At 45.9% G+C, this 16,545-nt stretch overlaps 1 protein-coding gene and 1 pseudogene across 4 annotated transcripts in view; one reads left to right on the top strand and one right to left on the bottom strand.

Annotated features, from left to right (window-relative positions):
• Positions 1–2,556: 2,556 nt before the first annotated feature.
• MBTPS1 (membrane bound transcription factor peptidase, site 1) overlaps positions 2,557–16,545 on the bottom strand; it is a 56,298-nt gene continuing 42,309 nt past the window's right edge. Inside the window, exons 17-23 of one of the 4 annotated variants that reach the window (XM_059667214.1) lie at positions 16,042–16,166; positions 15,050–15,127; positions 11,577–11,717; positions 9,531–9,662; positions 7,946–8,072; positions 4,778–4,908; positions 2,557–3,415 (exon numbers count right to left, since the gene is read on the bottom strand). In XM_059667214.1, coding sequence (XP_059523197.1) covers positions 3,219–3,415; positions 4,778–4,908; positions 7,946–8,072; positions 9,531–9,662; positions 11,577–11,717; positions 15,050–15,127; positions 16,042–16,166 — 931 coding nt within the window. In that variant the 3' untranslated portion in view covers positions 2,557–3,218. The other 3 variants (XM_059667216.1, XM_059667215.1, XM_059667217.1) reach the window with 3 other exon arrangements.
• On the top strand, positions 13,688–13,831 carry LOC132217697 (small nucleolar RNA SNORA48; annotated as a pseudogene).

Genomic DNA, 16,545 nt, shown 5'->3' with positions numbered 1-16,545 from the left:
CACTTCCTCTGTGAAAGGGACCAGTGATGCCTCCTCGCCCGTGTTGGCATACGTGTACTGCACGCAGCGCAGTGAGTCTGGCTCCCAGCTCCTAGCAGTGCCGGACAGGGAAGGAGCCGCCTTCGTTTTCTGTTACACATCACACTGCTGCCCGTCCCACGCACCCCTTCCTTTGCTCCCGGGCTTCAGGACTGCACAGAGCTGGTCTGTTCTCAAAGACCAACCAGCCTTTACGTGTTGCTACTGAACTTCACCCTGTGAGATTATCCCTCGTGCAGGTTCCCTTCTTGGAGCTGCAGTAACCACAGGTCCCTAAAAATCTTGGTATCTTAACAACTCTCTTCTGTTCTTGACTTAGCCTTACTGCCTGGGAGTCTGTGCTTGTCCTGACCTGTCCTCTCCTGTCCCAACTACATGGCCCTACAAATATGCACCGAGACAAATACGCCATGAGTGTGCTCACTCCTGGGGTTGACAGGGCCACCTCATTAAAGAGCAGGACCGGGCAAGTAGGGCAGTGAGCAGCCTCGGCTCGGGGAAGGGGGGAGGCAGGAGCGCCAGTCCCGAAGGCAAGTGACGCATGTGGACATACACCTCGGGCAGGAACAGGGGCACCCCGGGTCCAAGCACCATCATTTGGAGGTGAGGAATCCAAGTTCGAGAGAGACTGGTGAGCCGGAGGCTGCAGCCAGCAGGGACTACCAACTCAGTGCTGCATGGGGACTGGAACTTCAGTCCACAGTCACCCCGCTATGGTGTCTGGATAACTGTACAACAGAGATGGAGAAGCTTGGCCTAGTTTACACAAAACTTTCTCTAATTTATCATTTGCCAACATTAAAACGGGAGGTTTCACAGATTTCAGGCTTCTCCAGGAAACTCAAGACGTGCTGTCCCTGAGACAGGGCCTGGCGCTCCAGCCTGTACCAGCCCTGCGACCTGCTGCTTTACACTGGGGCCATGTCCTCACTCCCCTGTGGGACAAGGAAGGGCTGTGACCCTGGCTGTGGAGGGCAGGCAGGGGGACCAGAGGCTCCGTAGCAAATAGTGTGCAAGCCCTTGTTTTGATACGTGAGAGTGACACTCAGATCCGCAGCCCATCTCTAAGGGCAGCACGCTGTAGTCTTCAGGGTGCTTGGGATGGAAAAGCTTTGTGGGGCCCTCAGCAATTTCTTCAAAGCCTCAAACCAACAGCAGCCACAGAGTGCACTTAAAAGTGCAAGGTCACCAACATGACCTGCTAAGGAGAACCCATCACAGGAGCTGAGCCTGAATGGTTGCTCCCTCATCCCTGGGCCTTTTCCCCCCAGAATTTCATCAGCACCCTGATCCCACATGGCCTCTACCACCTCCTTTCCAGTCTGTCTGTCCCCACCTGTGATGGGAAGGCTGATGTTCAGCCAGTCGACATACAGACTGGTCAGGCAGGGATTAAAAACAGGTTGCCTTAGACTGGTTTCTTAGAAATGACACCTAGTTAATAAAATGGACTTTATCAAAATGAAAAAAATTTTATGCCTCAAATGATACCATCAAGAAAGTGAACAAAACAGACAGAATGAGAGAAAAGATCTGCAGTCATGTGTCTTTGGTAAGAGACTTGTATCTAGAAAATATGCAGAACTCTTACAAGTCACTAATAAAAGAGCAGCCCAATAAAAGAATGGGCAAAGGCTCTGAACAGACATTTCTCCAAAGAAGATATGCAAATGGCCAGGAAGCACATGAAAAGATGCTCAATATCATTAGTCTTTAGAAAAATGCCAATCAAAACCACCATGAGATACCACCTCACACACCAGGATGGCTAGAATAAAAAAGTTGGGCAGTGACAAGTGTTGGTGAGGATGTGGAGAAACTGGAACCTTCACCCACGCTGGTGAAAATGTAAAAAGAGGCAGCCACTTTGGAAACAGAGAGTTCGGCAATTCCTCAGAAACACAGACATAGGAGCTACATGATTTTACTCCATCTAACTAACAAAAATGAAAACTTACGTCCACACAAAACTTGTACACAAATGCTCAGAGAAAGTGTTACTCACAATAGCCAAAAAGTGGAAACAACTCAAATGTCCATCAGCTGAGAAATGGATAAACAAAACAAGGTCTATCCATTCAATGGAATATTATTCTGCCATAAAAAGGAACAATGTATTGACTTGCTCTCATGAGTCTTGAAAACATGCTAAGTGAAAGAAGCCAGTCACAAAAGCTATATGTTGTATGGTTCCATTTATATGCAATGTTCAGAACAGGCAAGTCCATAGACAGCAAATTAGTGGTTGCCATGGGCTTTGGGGGAGGGAATAGAGGTTGACTGCTAATAGGGTTTCTTTTGGGAGTGATGAAAATGTTCTAGAATAGTGGGGGTGATGGTTGCATGACCTTGTGGATATACTAAAAACTACTGAACTGTAAAAACTCCTTTAAAAAGGAGACTTTTATAGTACGTGAGTTACATTCAACAAAAATTAACAGGCTAATACAGAACCCATTCCAGGCTATCATCCAAGAGAAATGGGACAGGAGAAAACAGAGCCCGTGACACAATCCCTTTTAGCTTCATACAGGTAATGCATATTTATTGAAAATTTTCTTCACCGACAATGGTGAAATCAAGACCCCAAATTACAAAACATGATGGCAGTTGAGACTTATAAAAATAAAGCGAAGGTCTATGTTTCACAGATCTGTGCAATTGCCTTCAAATCTCAGTCTGTCCTTTCATCAAAAAGGAGCTCACGGAATCTGTTATTCCTCATGATGGAATAGTAAAAAACTGCATTCCATTGGCAAAAAAAATAGCTTTGCTTCCAAATAGCACAAGTCTTTAAAGTGACTTTTTCCCAACAATAAATATAGAAAATAGCCATAATGCGCATATCTTAGCTTGGTCAGAGTTGTGTCGTTGTCTAACAGTATAGCCTCCCTCTCGGGCTGGAGACCCCAGCCCGCCTTTGACGTCTTCCAAGTCTTTGGTGCAGCGGCTGGATGAAGTCCCCCTCCTGAGGGACCCTGGCCTGGGACACACGGAGATGTACACGAGCCTCCGGCATCACAAGGGGAAGCCTGTGTAGAACAGCCTCTCGGACCCTTGCAGCCAAGACTAAGGCCCTGTAAGCAGGCAGCCCCTCGAGAAACGTCCCAGCTCCGCCTGCCCACCAAGACTGCCAGGAAAGGCTCTCTCTGGCTCTCACAGTCAGTAGTCTGACGTCGTCACACAGACGGGGTCTTTGGTGGGTGAACCTGCTGCATGAGCTGTGGGCGCTTCACCCTGGGTTTCCTCCGCTTCGGCCTGCTTTTGGCTTTGTTGATTTGTACCACAAAGAAAGCCAGGACCACCATGGCTCCCAGGAAGGCAAAGACGGGAATGGTCTGGCCCACCTCCTGGTTGTAGCGGCCAGGCATGATCCCTGCAAGGGGACAGCAGTGAATGATCAGTAACACCACAGCCTCTTCTCCCACGAGAGGCAGGCTCATCAGGAACAAATGCTAACTCATTTCATTAGCTGGGCTTGCAGGGCAAACATCATTTTTAAACCTTAGCTAAAGTAACCCAGGGCATTAACAGAGAATGAATCAAAGCAACCTGCAGGTGCGTTCTCAGATTGGCAGCTTCTAAGTGTGGGTGTGGGTGTGCGTGTGCATGCCTATGTCTGGGGGGGTGGGTACAGTGAGGTCTGTGCTCACCTCAGACAGAGACCAGGACTGGCCTTTCTCCTGTCACAGGCACCCTACAGTAGGGCTGCCCAGAGCTGCTTTTTGTTCAAAAACAACAGAAGATGGGTAAGTATGGATGCTGGGGAGGAGAGAGGGTGCTTCTAACTGAGTGGAAGGAAGAGAGAGGAGGCCAGGCAGGAAGTTAAGAATGGCTGGCTGTGCCCCAGCCTCCTGGGAAAGCCTTGCACAGATGGGACACGTGGTCAGAAACTAAGAGTGGCCACTGGAGAACCCTTGCTTTACAGTCAGAATGACTCTAACTCAGGAATGCTGGGGTTCAAAATGACTGTCTTCTGTGCATCCCAGGACCTGCAGGCAAGGCCCTCGGAGGCTTGGCATCACCACACAAAGCTCCCAGGGTTGAACTGAATGGGCTGTGGTGCCCCTTTCAGATCCCCAGAATTTCTGGCCAATTATGGAAGCAGAAGACACCCTGCTTGGGAGATGTAAACCCTTTCCAGAGTGAGAGTGCCGCCTGCTCACTGCTGAGTGACTTGGTACCACCTGTCCCAGGTAAGGGAGAACCTGTCCCAGACAGACCAGTCAGGCCAAAGCCACTCTCTGTAGTGGGTACACTAGATGTCACTTAGGGTGAGGGGACAAAATCAGATCAGACCCAGTGAGGTCTGACCCAGGTGGGGTAGGGCAGAGAATTGGTGGAGACCTCTGGGCTGAGGGCTCAGGGGCCAGGGTGGCTATAGCTGCTGGCTTAGACAAAAAACCAGCTGATGACAGGCATCTCCTGTGGTATATTTTGTTTGTAGAACTTAAATAAGAATCTGCAAGTTACTCTGTTGGAAAAATTTAAAGTGTAATACTGAAGTGTATTAAAAGAAGTGTAATAAAAAAAAATTCAAATCCGAAAATCCATGGTCGAGTTTTCCGAGAGAGAGGACAGTGTGCTGCTCTTAGGCCTGCTTATGGCCTTCCTGATTCATACCACCAGAGCTTTCAAGAAGGCAAAGATGGGAGCCATCCAGCCCACCGCGGGGAGGAAGAGCCTTTGAACCACTGCAGTGTGACTTAGCACAGTAAGGAAGCACCTGAGAACTGACCTCCAGGAATGTCCCAGGCACCACTTTCTCCGGGAGACAAGGGCCTCACTTGAGGGCGATTCGATCGAAAGTTGGGTAATACCACTTTGTCCAGGTCAATGGAGAGTAGCTTCTGATGTTTCCAAAGATTACTTCAGGAAAATGGATTAAAACAAAATAAAAATAAGCAACTGTACTACCCCAGGAAGCTTACCCAATACTTAAGAAACAGAAAATTATTTAAAGAGAAATTTGAAATGATGTCCATCTACATCAACCTCAATGCAACTGCGTAACAGCTGTAGTGACAACTTCCAGGTTGAGACAGAAATGTCAAGATCAAGTCCACACCCATGAGGTTTTCATATCTGAGCAGGGAGCGTTTCTGCTGGGTTTATAACACTGCAGCCTGGGGAATTCAGAGCACTGGGAGGGGCAGCACCATGTTAACCTCTGAAAGGTGCTCGCAGGCGGCAGGAGCTCAACCAGGGCTTTGTGGCCACAGGCAGGACTACAGGCACCTGGGGGTCTCTGCCAGAGACACTGGAGGCGGGAGCTATTTCAGGTGAATGCAAAACAACAGCAAAGGTGGCTACACTGGTGCTGGAGCCAGACTCTGTCTCTCCTTTCAAGGGCGCCATCATCAGGAGGGAGAGTAAGGCAGACACAGGAACCCAGGAGTTGAGAGAGGTAAATGGGGAGAGCACCTGCCTGGCCCCTGGAGGACTGTGAGGGAAGGAAACACGGGCTGTGAAATGTGTTGGATTCGTTACAGCAGCGCTACTATTAATTCTGAGATCAGAAGGACGTGTTCAGGCCAATACAACTTAGGCCTGAAGAACAGAGAGGCTGACATGCTGCCAAGAGCAGTGGAGAGCTGGGGAGGACACCCAGATGTAAGAGCAAAGAGTGCAAACAGAAAAATGTGAAGACTGTTCTGGCCAAAGAGAGGGACAGAATTAAATATGTTCGCGAATTATGAATTCCTGCTTTTCTGCTTCTTATTCATTCCCTTACTTCGGCCAAGGAAAAGCAAAGATGTTCAGTTCTATCAGCAATCAAGGTGAGGTCAGCAGGAAGCTGCAGACACTAGGTCCGTGGAGAGGGTTTCTGTATAGGAAAGAGATAAACTACTATCGTGTACTTCCACCTGGGCGGCTGCCTGGAAAATGCCAATGAGTATTACAACCTTTCTACGTTGTGTGATTTAACTTTTCACTTCAGGCTCTATCAGTCTGAAAATTAAACCGACAGTGTTAAATTATAGAATCAATGACATTTAAGCTTTCTGACTCTGTAGCTGAATATATATGGGGCTGTATTTTAATTCTCATAGGTGACATCCTGTTCTGGAATTTAATTATCTGGTGATGGCACTTTATAGTTATGCAACTGTGGTAACAGTACATGACGGTACCATTGAGAATTTTACAGTGTTCTGATGGAGGGAGCTCCCAGTGGGTGTGACACTCATGTCACTGCTCTAAGAACCCTATGCTCAGCAAAGACACTGAGAAAAAGAGCATATGTTTCAGAGATGGACCTGAAACGGGCACTCGGCACTGACGATGGACCCTGGGCCTTCCCAGGGCTCTGGGCAGCTGTCTGACATTATCCAACTCTCTTCAGAGACTCAATGCAGGTCTAGGTCTCTGAGGACTGAGACTAATATTCAACAAGACGTGAAATGTGAGCTAAAGGTGAAGCCTTGTGAGTGTGTGTGGAAGGAATTCCTGAGCGCGACGGTGAAAACCACATTCTAGGAGCTGCACATTATCGGCACCCTTGATGGGCCAGGTTGGCGTTGATGGACGGGCAGAGACCAAGGGTGTTGTTAACCGTTTCTCAGAGCCCTGACCGGCATCGTGAAGAATAACTGGGTGTTGGGAACTTTAGCCGACAACGACTGTCCAATGAGGATGAATTGCTGATCACAGCTGGATTTAAAGTCTGGTCAGAATGCTAGATAATGGTGCGTTATAAATAGATGACATGTAAAAATGGAATCTTTTCAGAATATTTTAAATGATGGGGTGCTAACTAAAATGGAAAAGTACTCAGTAATTACAGCTTCAGAAGGAAAACTGCTGATGGGAACACAAGGTGATGATGCTATCATGCCACTGTTTTCTATGGAGCATGTTTAACAAGGACAGATGGTCAGTGAGTGCTGAACCCAGTGCTGCTGCTCCTGACAGCAGGAGAGCAGAGGCGGCTCCGAGGCCTTGTGCAGGCCTCCTCCTTTTGGTAGCTTGGAGCACAGATGGTGGTCCTCTGTCCCCTGCCACATGCCCCCTAGCCACACTGACATCTGTATACACTGAGACCCAAGCAAAGTGGGCAGCCTGGTGGGTGAGAGAAGGCAGAAGACTCCCTAGAGGGAGAAGCTGCCTGAAGGCTGTAGGGGAGCTCCAGCCGCCAATGTGCGTGCGGTGTGCTGCCTGTCAGGGGAAGGCGGTTTCTCACAGCACCACTCAAAGGAGAGGGAGGGGGAGACTACCCCATGTCCTGTGCCCAGGACATGGGCCCCCTTTTCACTGTGCCAGGATCCTCAGTCAGGAAAATCCCCGTTCTCCTTGACAGAGCAGGATACTGTCCACGGATAACTCAAACTGGCTTCCGAAAAGAAATGACGCAAATTAGAAGGTCAAGTTTGATAGTAAGATAGAGAAGCAGGAAGATCAATGTCTGTGCATCACACACAGAAGTGTACCCACATGACCCTGTTGTGGTAGGAGGTCACCTGTACCAGGCACAGGAGAATGGCACAGACGCACATTCAGCCAAGCTACAACCAAGGACCGGATCTACCCCAAGCAGTCCCAGCCCCTTGGGCATGACAAAAGAAAGGACCCGTCTGTATTTCAGAATCAACATCGCAAACAGGGAGGACTCAACCGCTGGACCCCAAACCCAGAGCTTCTGTTCAAGTTAAATCACTATTGGATCACAGCTTTTAGAGCAAGAATCGACCAAACCTAAGGAAATGCTAATTACCCAAAGTACTTCTTTATGCAGAATACCACCAGAGAGCACAATTCTAAAGGTCACTAATTTAAATAACCACCACAAAGCAACAAGCTAGAAGATTTGACAAAAATGCCAGTAAAATTCCATTCTCTTATTTTAATAAAGGTAATGAATCACAAACGCTGCAGAAGGGGTGGAAAAGCACAGGAAGACACTAACCTGGGAGCCGTCTCATTTAAAGGCTGTGGCTTGGCCCACGACAGGTGTGGGCAGGCGGGCAGAGCCCGAGGCTCCGGGCCCCCCAAACGGGCCTCCAGGACCTTGGAATACCGGTGCAGGTGGTTCCCTGGGCAGCGTCAACCGACAGCAGGAACCGATCGATGTTATGAAAGTGCCAGGGGAAAAATGAAGCTTCATTACTTATCTGTCTGCTTTCCTGCCAACGTGCCCACTGTGTGCTCTGTTAACCTGTCTTCCAGGTGCTTCACAAGTAAGACCTGACTGGGCCACCTGGTGATGTGTGCTCATTGCTGAAGGGGAGTAAACAGAACAGCCGTTCCCTTTAAAGTGGCCACGCGGTAGGCTTGCAGTGGCTGAGCAACCTTATTGACTGTAATTACATGTACCAGGCAAACTTGAGGAATCTAACTTACAGATACTCTTCATAGGAAATTCTTTCCCTTTTGAAGTATTTAGTTTTCAGGCCAAAAAAATCTGCATCTTCAAAGTTCAAAACTACTTTTATCTGTGCTGTCCAATACTGTAGCCACTGGCTATATATGGCTATTGAGCAACTGAAATGGGGTGTTACATATTTACATAATACTGTGGTGTACTAGGCTAAAGTATTTTATTAAAGTGAATTTCACCTGTTTCCTTTTACCTTTTTAATGTGGCCACTGGGAAATTCAGAATTATGCCTGTGGCTCACTGCACTTCTGTGGACAGCGCTGCGAGGATCACAACATTCAGGCCATGAGAGCATGCAGATCAGCCCTGCCTGCTGTACACCACGCGGGCGAGGCCGCAGGTCCCACAGAACCTTCTCTTCAGGCTCCACTGCATAACCACTGGTGGCCTCGAGCAGTTACTTGAATTCCCTCAGCGCCTGTTTCTTCATTGGTGAACTGGAAAGAATACTATCTATTTTCACAGGGTTCTGAGAGGACCCAGTGAGGGAATCTGTACAGCACCCCAGGCCCGGTGCCTGCTAGCTGGTGAGAGCTCAAAAACACTGGCTGTAGCCCGACTGGCGTGGCTCCGTGGTTGACCGTCAACCTATGAACCAGGAGGTCACAGTTTGATTCCTGGTTAGGACACAGGCCTGGGTTGCGGGCTCGATCCCCAGTGTGGGGCATGTAGGAGGCAGCCGATCAATGATTCTCTCTCATCATTGGATTCTCTCTCTCTCCTCCCTTCCTCTCTGAAATCAATAAAAAACAAAACAAAACAAAACAACAACAACAACAAAAAACGTTGGCTGTTCCTCCCTGGGGAGGAGCCAGGATCTTCGTCTGCAAGAATGGGATGATAAACATCCACTTGGAGCACTGTGAGGACCTAGGAGTGAGCATGGGAAAGCACATGGCACCTGAGGCCCTCAGTCCATGTCCATTCTGTTCACAGGAAAATGACCCTGTCCCCAGGTTAGAGCTACTGGCCCCTATTCTGTCCACAGTTAAGAAAAACAACCAGAGGCACCCCTAACTGGCTCCATTTTCTGGCAGGCATGACTATTTCCTGAAACAGCCTGAGCCAAGCTTCACCCAATCCCCCCACACTAAGCATCTGTCAGCCCACTCACCTTCCATCCTCTCTGGAGGGGTCGAGCCCGCCCCGCTGGGAGGGCGCTGCCGGTTCCCAGAATGACTGAGGCTGGGAGGTGTCACCCCATACGACGTGTACTGAAGGAGCGCATCCAGGAGCCAAAAGCAGTCTGTGGGTTCAACAAGCATGCTGCTTAGGAATCAGATTTTTTAAAAAGGAATTTCTACAGGAAAATAAAAGCCCTCAAAATGTGGGGGTAGGGAACGAGAGGGGAGAAGGTTAGATCAGAATAAACCCTATACTTGAGAAACGTGCATTCTCCATGGTCAGCGCCAGCCACAGGGAACAGCAAGAAACACGACCTGGCCGTGGGCTTCACGCCTGCCCCAGGGCTCAGGCAGGGCAGAAACAATGGGCACTGGCTGGACAAACTGTTAGAGCACCACTGGGCTCCGGGCCCCTCACGACCAGGCAGAACACAGCTCATTCAGGGATGGTGAGACCACCTGACACCCACTGAGAGAAGAACCACCCAGAGTTTGGGCTCCAGGCAAGAAGAGAGGGGAGTAAGGTGCTGAAACTTCTGTCAATGCCTGAAGGCTGTCCTGGGGGAAGGACCCTGACTGTGAGGGCAGAGCCGGGACCACCTGTGCACGCCACAGGGACGTGGGTTTAAAGACTGCACTCTGAGTCAGTGGGTCCAAACCACCAAGTTTAAAAGCAGAAAATGTTCAGTGATCCTGGGAGATACCACAGGGAGTCTAGGTGCTGGGCTGTGACCCATTCTCCCATCCCAGAGCCATGTGGATGGCCTCTTTCTATCCAGAGACTGAGATACCGCTGTCGCTATTCCTGGGATCACCACTTCCACACTGAACTCCCCACAGCGACCACTCTAAATCCCATCAACACCAGCCTGACCAGACGAGACTCCCGAGGTGACCCACCCAGGAAGCCCTTCTCCCACTGCCAGCGCTTCTGGTGGAGTGCTCAAAGCCCCGAGGGTCCTCTACGCTCCCTTCTGAAGTTTAAAGACCAGGACAGTTCTCCCAGGCATTGAACATTTTAATAGAGTCATACCAGGAGATTTCAGGTCTTAGAAAAGATCTCTGTGAAAATAAAACATTAATCTTCTTTTAACTGTGACTCTAATCTTCACTTTTGATTTTAACAAGACCAATCTGATTCTAAGGATTTACATAAAATGCTAAGAATTTAGTCAACTTCAATTTTAAGTCAGAGTAGAAGTGCACTGTACAACTTCAACTTCATACCCTCGTGGCCTCATTCCTCCTGGCTAAGCCTGCTCACTGCTCACCAGTGTGACAGTGTAACTCCTCGCCCTCCTCTCCGCCCAGTTCTTCAGTTAGAAGATTAGGCTTTAACCCTGGTTTTGTAACCATCCCACCAGGCAAAAAGATATAACATTTTCACCATTTCACTTCCTCCTTTACAAAGAGAAAAATAAACTGTGTTCAAGCTCGAAACCCCCAAATTTGGAGGATGCATAGAGAGATGCTGAAAAAGAGGAGGGTCACTAAGGATTATTCCCTGCCTCTCTGCCCTCAAACCACATCCCCACTAATGAACCCAATGCTCCTCACTGGTGAAGACGCATAACAGCCAAAATGACCTGGTCTCGAGGAGAACCAAGTGCTGGCCCTCCAGGAAAAGTGGGTCCGATTGGAGAGGGGCACCTGCATGGCAGTGCCATTAACGTACAGACCCCAGAGGGGGAGCCGGCAGGGCAGACCAGGTAAGTCAACAAAGGGTCTCTCCACTGAAACTCAGTGGTCTTGGCACCTGCTGGACCCAAGACAATGGACATGGAGGGGAAGGCAGTGGAGGCAGTAAATGAATGTCATTTTGCTTATTAAATGCACCCAGACTTATATACTTATTAAAATAGTCCAAGCAATCAAAGCAGCAGGAACTTCCCCAACCGCACCCGGCTCTCATGAGTAGGTTTCTGTTAATTTAGCAGCATCTCATCCGTGCTTTTCCAGGGACAAAGGAGAGAAAGGATTTGAATGTCAAAGTCATGAAGCACAATCTACTTTTCAGCTACACCACCAATTCTCACCCTTCTGTCGGTGACTGTCATCTAAGCAATTGGAGTCTCCGTACAAGACAATCCGGCCTCCGCCCTCAACTGGAATCTGATAAAGCCCCAAAATGGGGACGTTTTCAACAACTGCTGTTTCCTGCTTTAAAACCTCCAATCCTGAAACAATACAACAAAAACAGCAATGAAAAAATGTATTGAGGAATAGAAAATAATTTATTCCAGTTGCCATTTAACTTGACATGTGACAAAGAAATCACTGCAAAACCCACTCTTCAATCACAGCAGTGCAAACTTACAGCATAGAAAAACAAGGCCTCAAGTGCCACTAATTTGGGTTTTAGCAAAATTCACTTATATGTGTATATATGCAGGATGTCCCCAAAAATGTATACACATTTTGAATAATTATTAATTCCAATGAGCTAAATCTGAAAAGAAAGAAACATTGGCATTAATAATTATTCAAAGTGTGTATACATTTTTGGGGACACCCTATATATCCATATCCATCCTCTTTCATTTTCACTTGAAATGGTGGTAATAATATTTACAATTTGAAAGGTTTCACTTTTCCCTTTTTATATTAAAAGCACAAACTTTCGTCCTGTCTTATCATGCCGAAAGGCTTATGTCCTTGGACCACATCCACTCGGGGCAGCTGGCCAGGCGGTTATAGATACATCTACAGACATTGTCAGATACTGATATCCAGTTTCATGTCTTACTATTGAAAGCTAGGACAAACATAACTAATTAAAAAATATATGCCCACAATATTTTAAATTTAGATTTAAGATACTTGTTATATTAATCCATAAATACAAATGTTCCAGAGCACAGCCTTCTTATCTCTGTTTGTGCCAAACAGATGGCACAATTTACAATGTTTAATGAATCAAAAAGTCAAAAATGCATAAAATGCCACAGGCAGCAACTGCCAGTGACATCATCGCATAATCTAGGAGTCTCTAGCCCTGAAGCAAACACGTTCCCTAGCACTAGATGACGCACATCTTCATCAAAAGCCAGTATCTACCATGTTGGTAACATCGAAAATGTCTGTGGCTATAAAAGCGCAGCATTTCCTGCTCTATGTGTAATTCCACTAGGAACTGGGTGGGAGACAGCAAGGTGTTCTTGGTGGAGAGGGAGACAGCACAGTACAACAGATGAGACGGGGGTGCATACTGTGTGGCCTCTGGTTTTCACACAGTTTGTTTCTCACAATAAGATCCTTTGTGATCCAGCATAACCCAGATATTCAAATTTCTTTGTGTCCAAAAGATCATTCAACTTAAAGCCTGTGTGAAGATAAAAACCCCCTTAAAAAGAATTTCAAGGTAATTTTTATTTTCAGGCCACCAGAACCCCAAAATGAAGTACATACCCTTAAATCTACTTTTGATTCCTCTCCCAACAAAACAAGGCACTAGCAGCCAGCCACAAGACCACTGCTGTCACCCCTGTTTGACCCCTACCAGAAATGACATGGCTCTGTGAGAAGCTGATTTCAGAAAGAATCACTAACCCATGGTAAATTGTGCCAAGTGACTGGGAGACATGATTATTTATGTGCTTAAAGTTAAAATATAACCCTATGAACACAGACCTATTGACTGATCTTGCCTGGATGAAGGGAAAAAGCCCTTCCAGGTAATACAAAAATGAACTTTACCTTGCAGTTGCAAATAAGATGAGAAATACTTCCTGCCTTCTCATCATTTTCAACTAATGAAACTATTCCTAAGCTCCAATTACAGAAAATGGCAAGCTTTATAATGAAGGGGTTTTCCATTCTGTAATTTAAAAAAATATCAATTTGCATGAGAAAATGAATCCTTCCTGTAAATTTCCAGAAGCCTGTCCTGTTGGGCACAGAAGAGTCGCAAACTCTTGGCCGAGGTGCGAGAGACGGGAGTGTGGGGCTGCAGGAAGACTGCCCCACACCAGGTGGATGGCTTCCCACCTTTGGGAAGATCAAGGCAGTCCAGGCTGCTCTGGCTCCTCTCTGCTCCCCAGGTATGCTCAGGGCACTAACACAGTGTCTCAGACACTGCAGTGAGGGGAGCTGCAGCATTTGCCTTCTTCAGTGATGCCTGGCTACAATTAAAGAAACGAAATTGAACCCCCCCAGCAATGGGCAAGGAGACACCTGATTGATGGTGTTGCTCTTATATCAATCAGGGGCAAAGCAGACGTACAGTCCTTAGTTCATCCTTGCTTGATGTTTGTGTCGGTGGCCAGAGCTGTTTTATGCCTGAGGCACATAAAATTATAATTCCAAGGTCTTGGAGGGGAAAAGATCAGAAACACTGGTATCATAATAAGTAACTTATTTATATTAACTGAGACTTAAGAGGGGGATATAGTTTTAAAGTTTGTGGAGATGTTGTGATTATTCTAGTAACTTCTAGATAATAGTATATCGGTAATTCTAACACAACTCCATTAAGAGTGAAGATATCACCTAATAGCTTTTGTGGACATGAACATATGTCATTCTGCACATAAAACTGGATGCTGTGAGAATAATAAATGGGTCACAATTGGTGTTCAGAAAATTGGGTGGGGGTCTAGTATGGTAATATTGGAATTATTTCAGAGGGCAGTTACTGTGAATCATGTATTCTCAGGAGCCAGAATGTGTTCACATCCTGAGTCTCTGCCATTTAACTCTCACTGTGGCCTTAGATGCATTTACCCTGCCTCTTCTCGCCTGAAAAGTGAGTTTTAATGATAGTGCATATGAGTTGTTGGAAAAAAATAAAACATGAGAAGCACATAAAATGGGGCCTGGCACAGTGTAGCTAATATACATGAGCATTTATCTTTTTCTGGGTTCAGGAAAACAAACAAACAAACAAACAAACAAACAAATAAAACTGAAAAGGAAGACTTTTTCCTCCTTCAAATTCTTAAGGGAATTGTAAGAGAAGACCCTGTAATTAATATTCTTTACCTTCACACAGTTAAAAACATCAAAACATGGTCAACATTTTTCTAAATTTCAGTAATCTGGCAATCATGGGAACAGAACATTTTATAAATTGTAACACAAATTTTAAGCAACTTTAAAGGTAGTTTTAAAGAATATCTACAAATATTCAACAGCCCCTCTCCTATGGGAAATTCAATTTATTTTGTAGTGGCCAGTATACACATATATCCAAATAATCAGTAAGAGGCTATCTTATCATATCTTTGCATCTCCCAGAGCCACTACCCAGAAGTCTTGCTTAAAGTAGTTACCACACAAAATAATAAATTATAAAAACAAAACAAAACTGCTAATGGGTATGTGGATTTCTTTTCGGGGTGATGAAAATATTCTGGAAGTAGATAGTGGTGATGAATGCACAACTGTGTGACTACACTAAAAATCACTGAATTGCACACTTTAAAAGGATTAAGTTATATGCAATAAAACTGTTAATTAAAATAAAAAGAGAAAGAAGGAAACCAAAGAGCATGTGAACAGCATTCCTTACCTTGGTCTTTAAAAGTGTGTGTTATCACTATGCCATCTTCTGGAAATTTAGCAATGCTGCACCCTGATGCATAATACACTAGAAAACAGTTGTTCAAAGTTATGAGAACATAGAAACATGGAACATTTTATCAACAGCTATTCATTTACCTAAAATGCATTCTTTAGATATTATATGTTTTCTAAAATTGTTTTTAATCTTAGGAGAAGAGCTGCTATTATTGCCTGGTCATACTTAAACTAAAAGGAATGACCTTAAAATTGAACTGAAAAACAAAATACTATTAATATAAAGTTTCTGAATAGATTTCAGAAGTCAGAGTTGTCATAGACTTGAAACAACTAAGTCAGGATGAGCAGAACAGTAACCATAGTGCTCAACGTATTGTTCTAGCCCAGCTGGTGTACTTAGTGGTTGAGCATTGACCCATGAATCAGGAGGTCAAGGTTTGATTCCTGGTCAGGGCATGTGCCTAGGTTGCGGGCTTGATCCCCAGTGGGGTGCATGCAGGAGGCATCCAATCAATGATTCTCTCTCAACATTGATGTTTCTATCTCTCCTTCTCCCTTCTTCTCTCTGAAATAAATAAAAAACGTAAAAAAAAAAATAAAAAAAAAAGATAATGTTCTAGAAACTAGCTCCCAAAACTAATCTATTGGGAAATGTCTTACATGAGATTTGCAAAGTTATGTCATAAACAGAATCGTATAAATAATCAGGAACCTATGAGGTATTCCCTATTTGGGAAAATACAGGATATAGAGCACCTTACAGGTGGCACTAAAACTAGAGATGCTTGCATAAAATATTTTCATGTTGAACATTTGGGCAGAACTAGAGTAGCTAACACCCTGCTTTCCAGATGTCCTCTGGGAAGACACTGAAGCATTCTCTCCACAGAGCCTCCCTGCTTCAGGAATCACACCACCTCTCCGAAACGTAGGCTCTCCTAGAATAATATGCCCTATGAAAACACAAACACAGAACCTTACTGTCATGGCTCGCCAGGGTAAAATCCCCTTCGTACAGGCCATCGCTGAACCCCATATTCCAGACAGACAGAAGTTCATTCAGAGCTGGGATGTTGGCTCCCCCAGTGTCCGGCATCCACCACTGCCTGTGAAAGGACAAGGAGGCGCCAAGAAGGAAGGAACTGAAACACTGTACACACTTACTCTCCTCACAACAAAACTGAACTTGCCAGATCCAGCCCAGCCCCATGAGGCTGCAGCTGAAACTATGCTGGGTGTGAGCAACACTATTACATAAATGGTCCAGCCAGTGTGCAGAGGACATTTACTTCATGAAATGCAGTCCGCATGACATAAAGGCACTGCACATAAAGCCCAGACCTCGAGGGGTTTGTGAAGGAAAAGAGATGAGAAGCTTATTAAGTTCATCACAGACTGAAGAAAAAAATTCAAACTTTATTACAGGAATGACATATTCATAATACTTTGGGAATCTTTGATTAATAACTAACTTACAAGGTGTTT

Source organism: Myotis daubentonii, chromosome 15, assembly GCF_963259705.1.
Source record: "Myotis daubentonii chromosome 15, mMyoDau2.1, whole genome shotgun sequence".
NCBI lineage: Eukaryota > Metazoa > Chordata > Mammalia > Chiroptera > Vespertilionidae > Myotis > Myotis daubentonii.
This window is presented reverse-complemented; position numbering and strand designations above follow the sequence as displayed.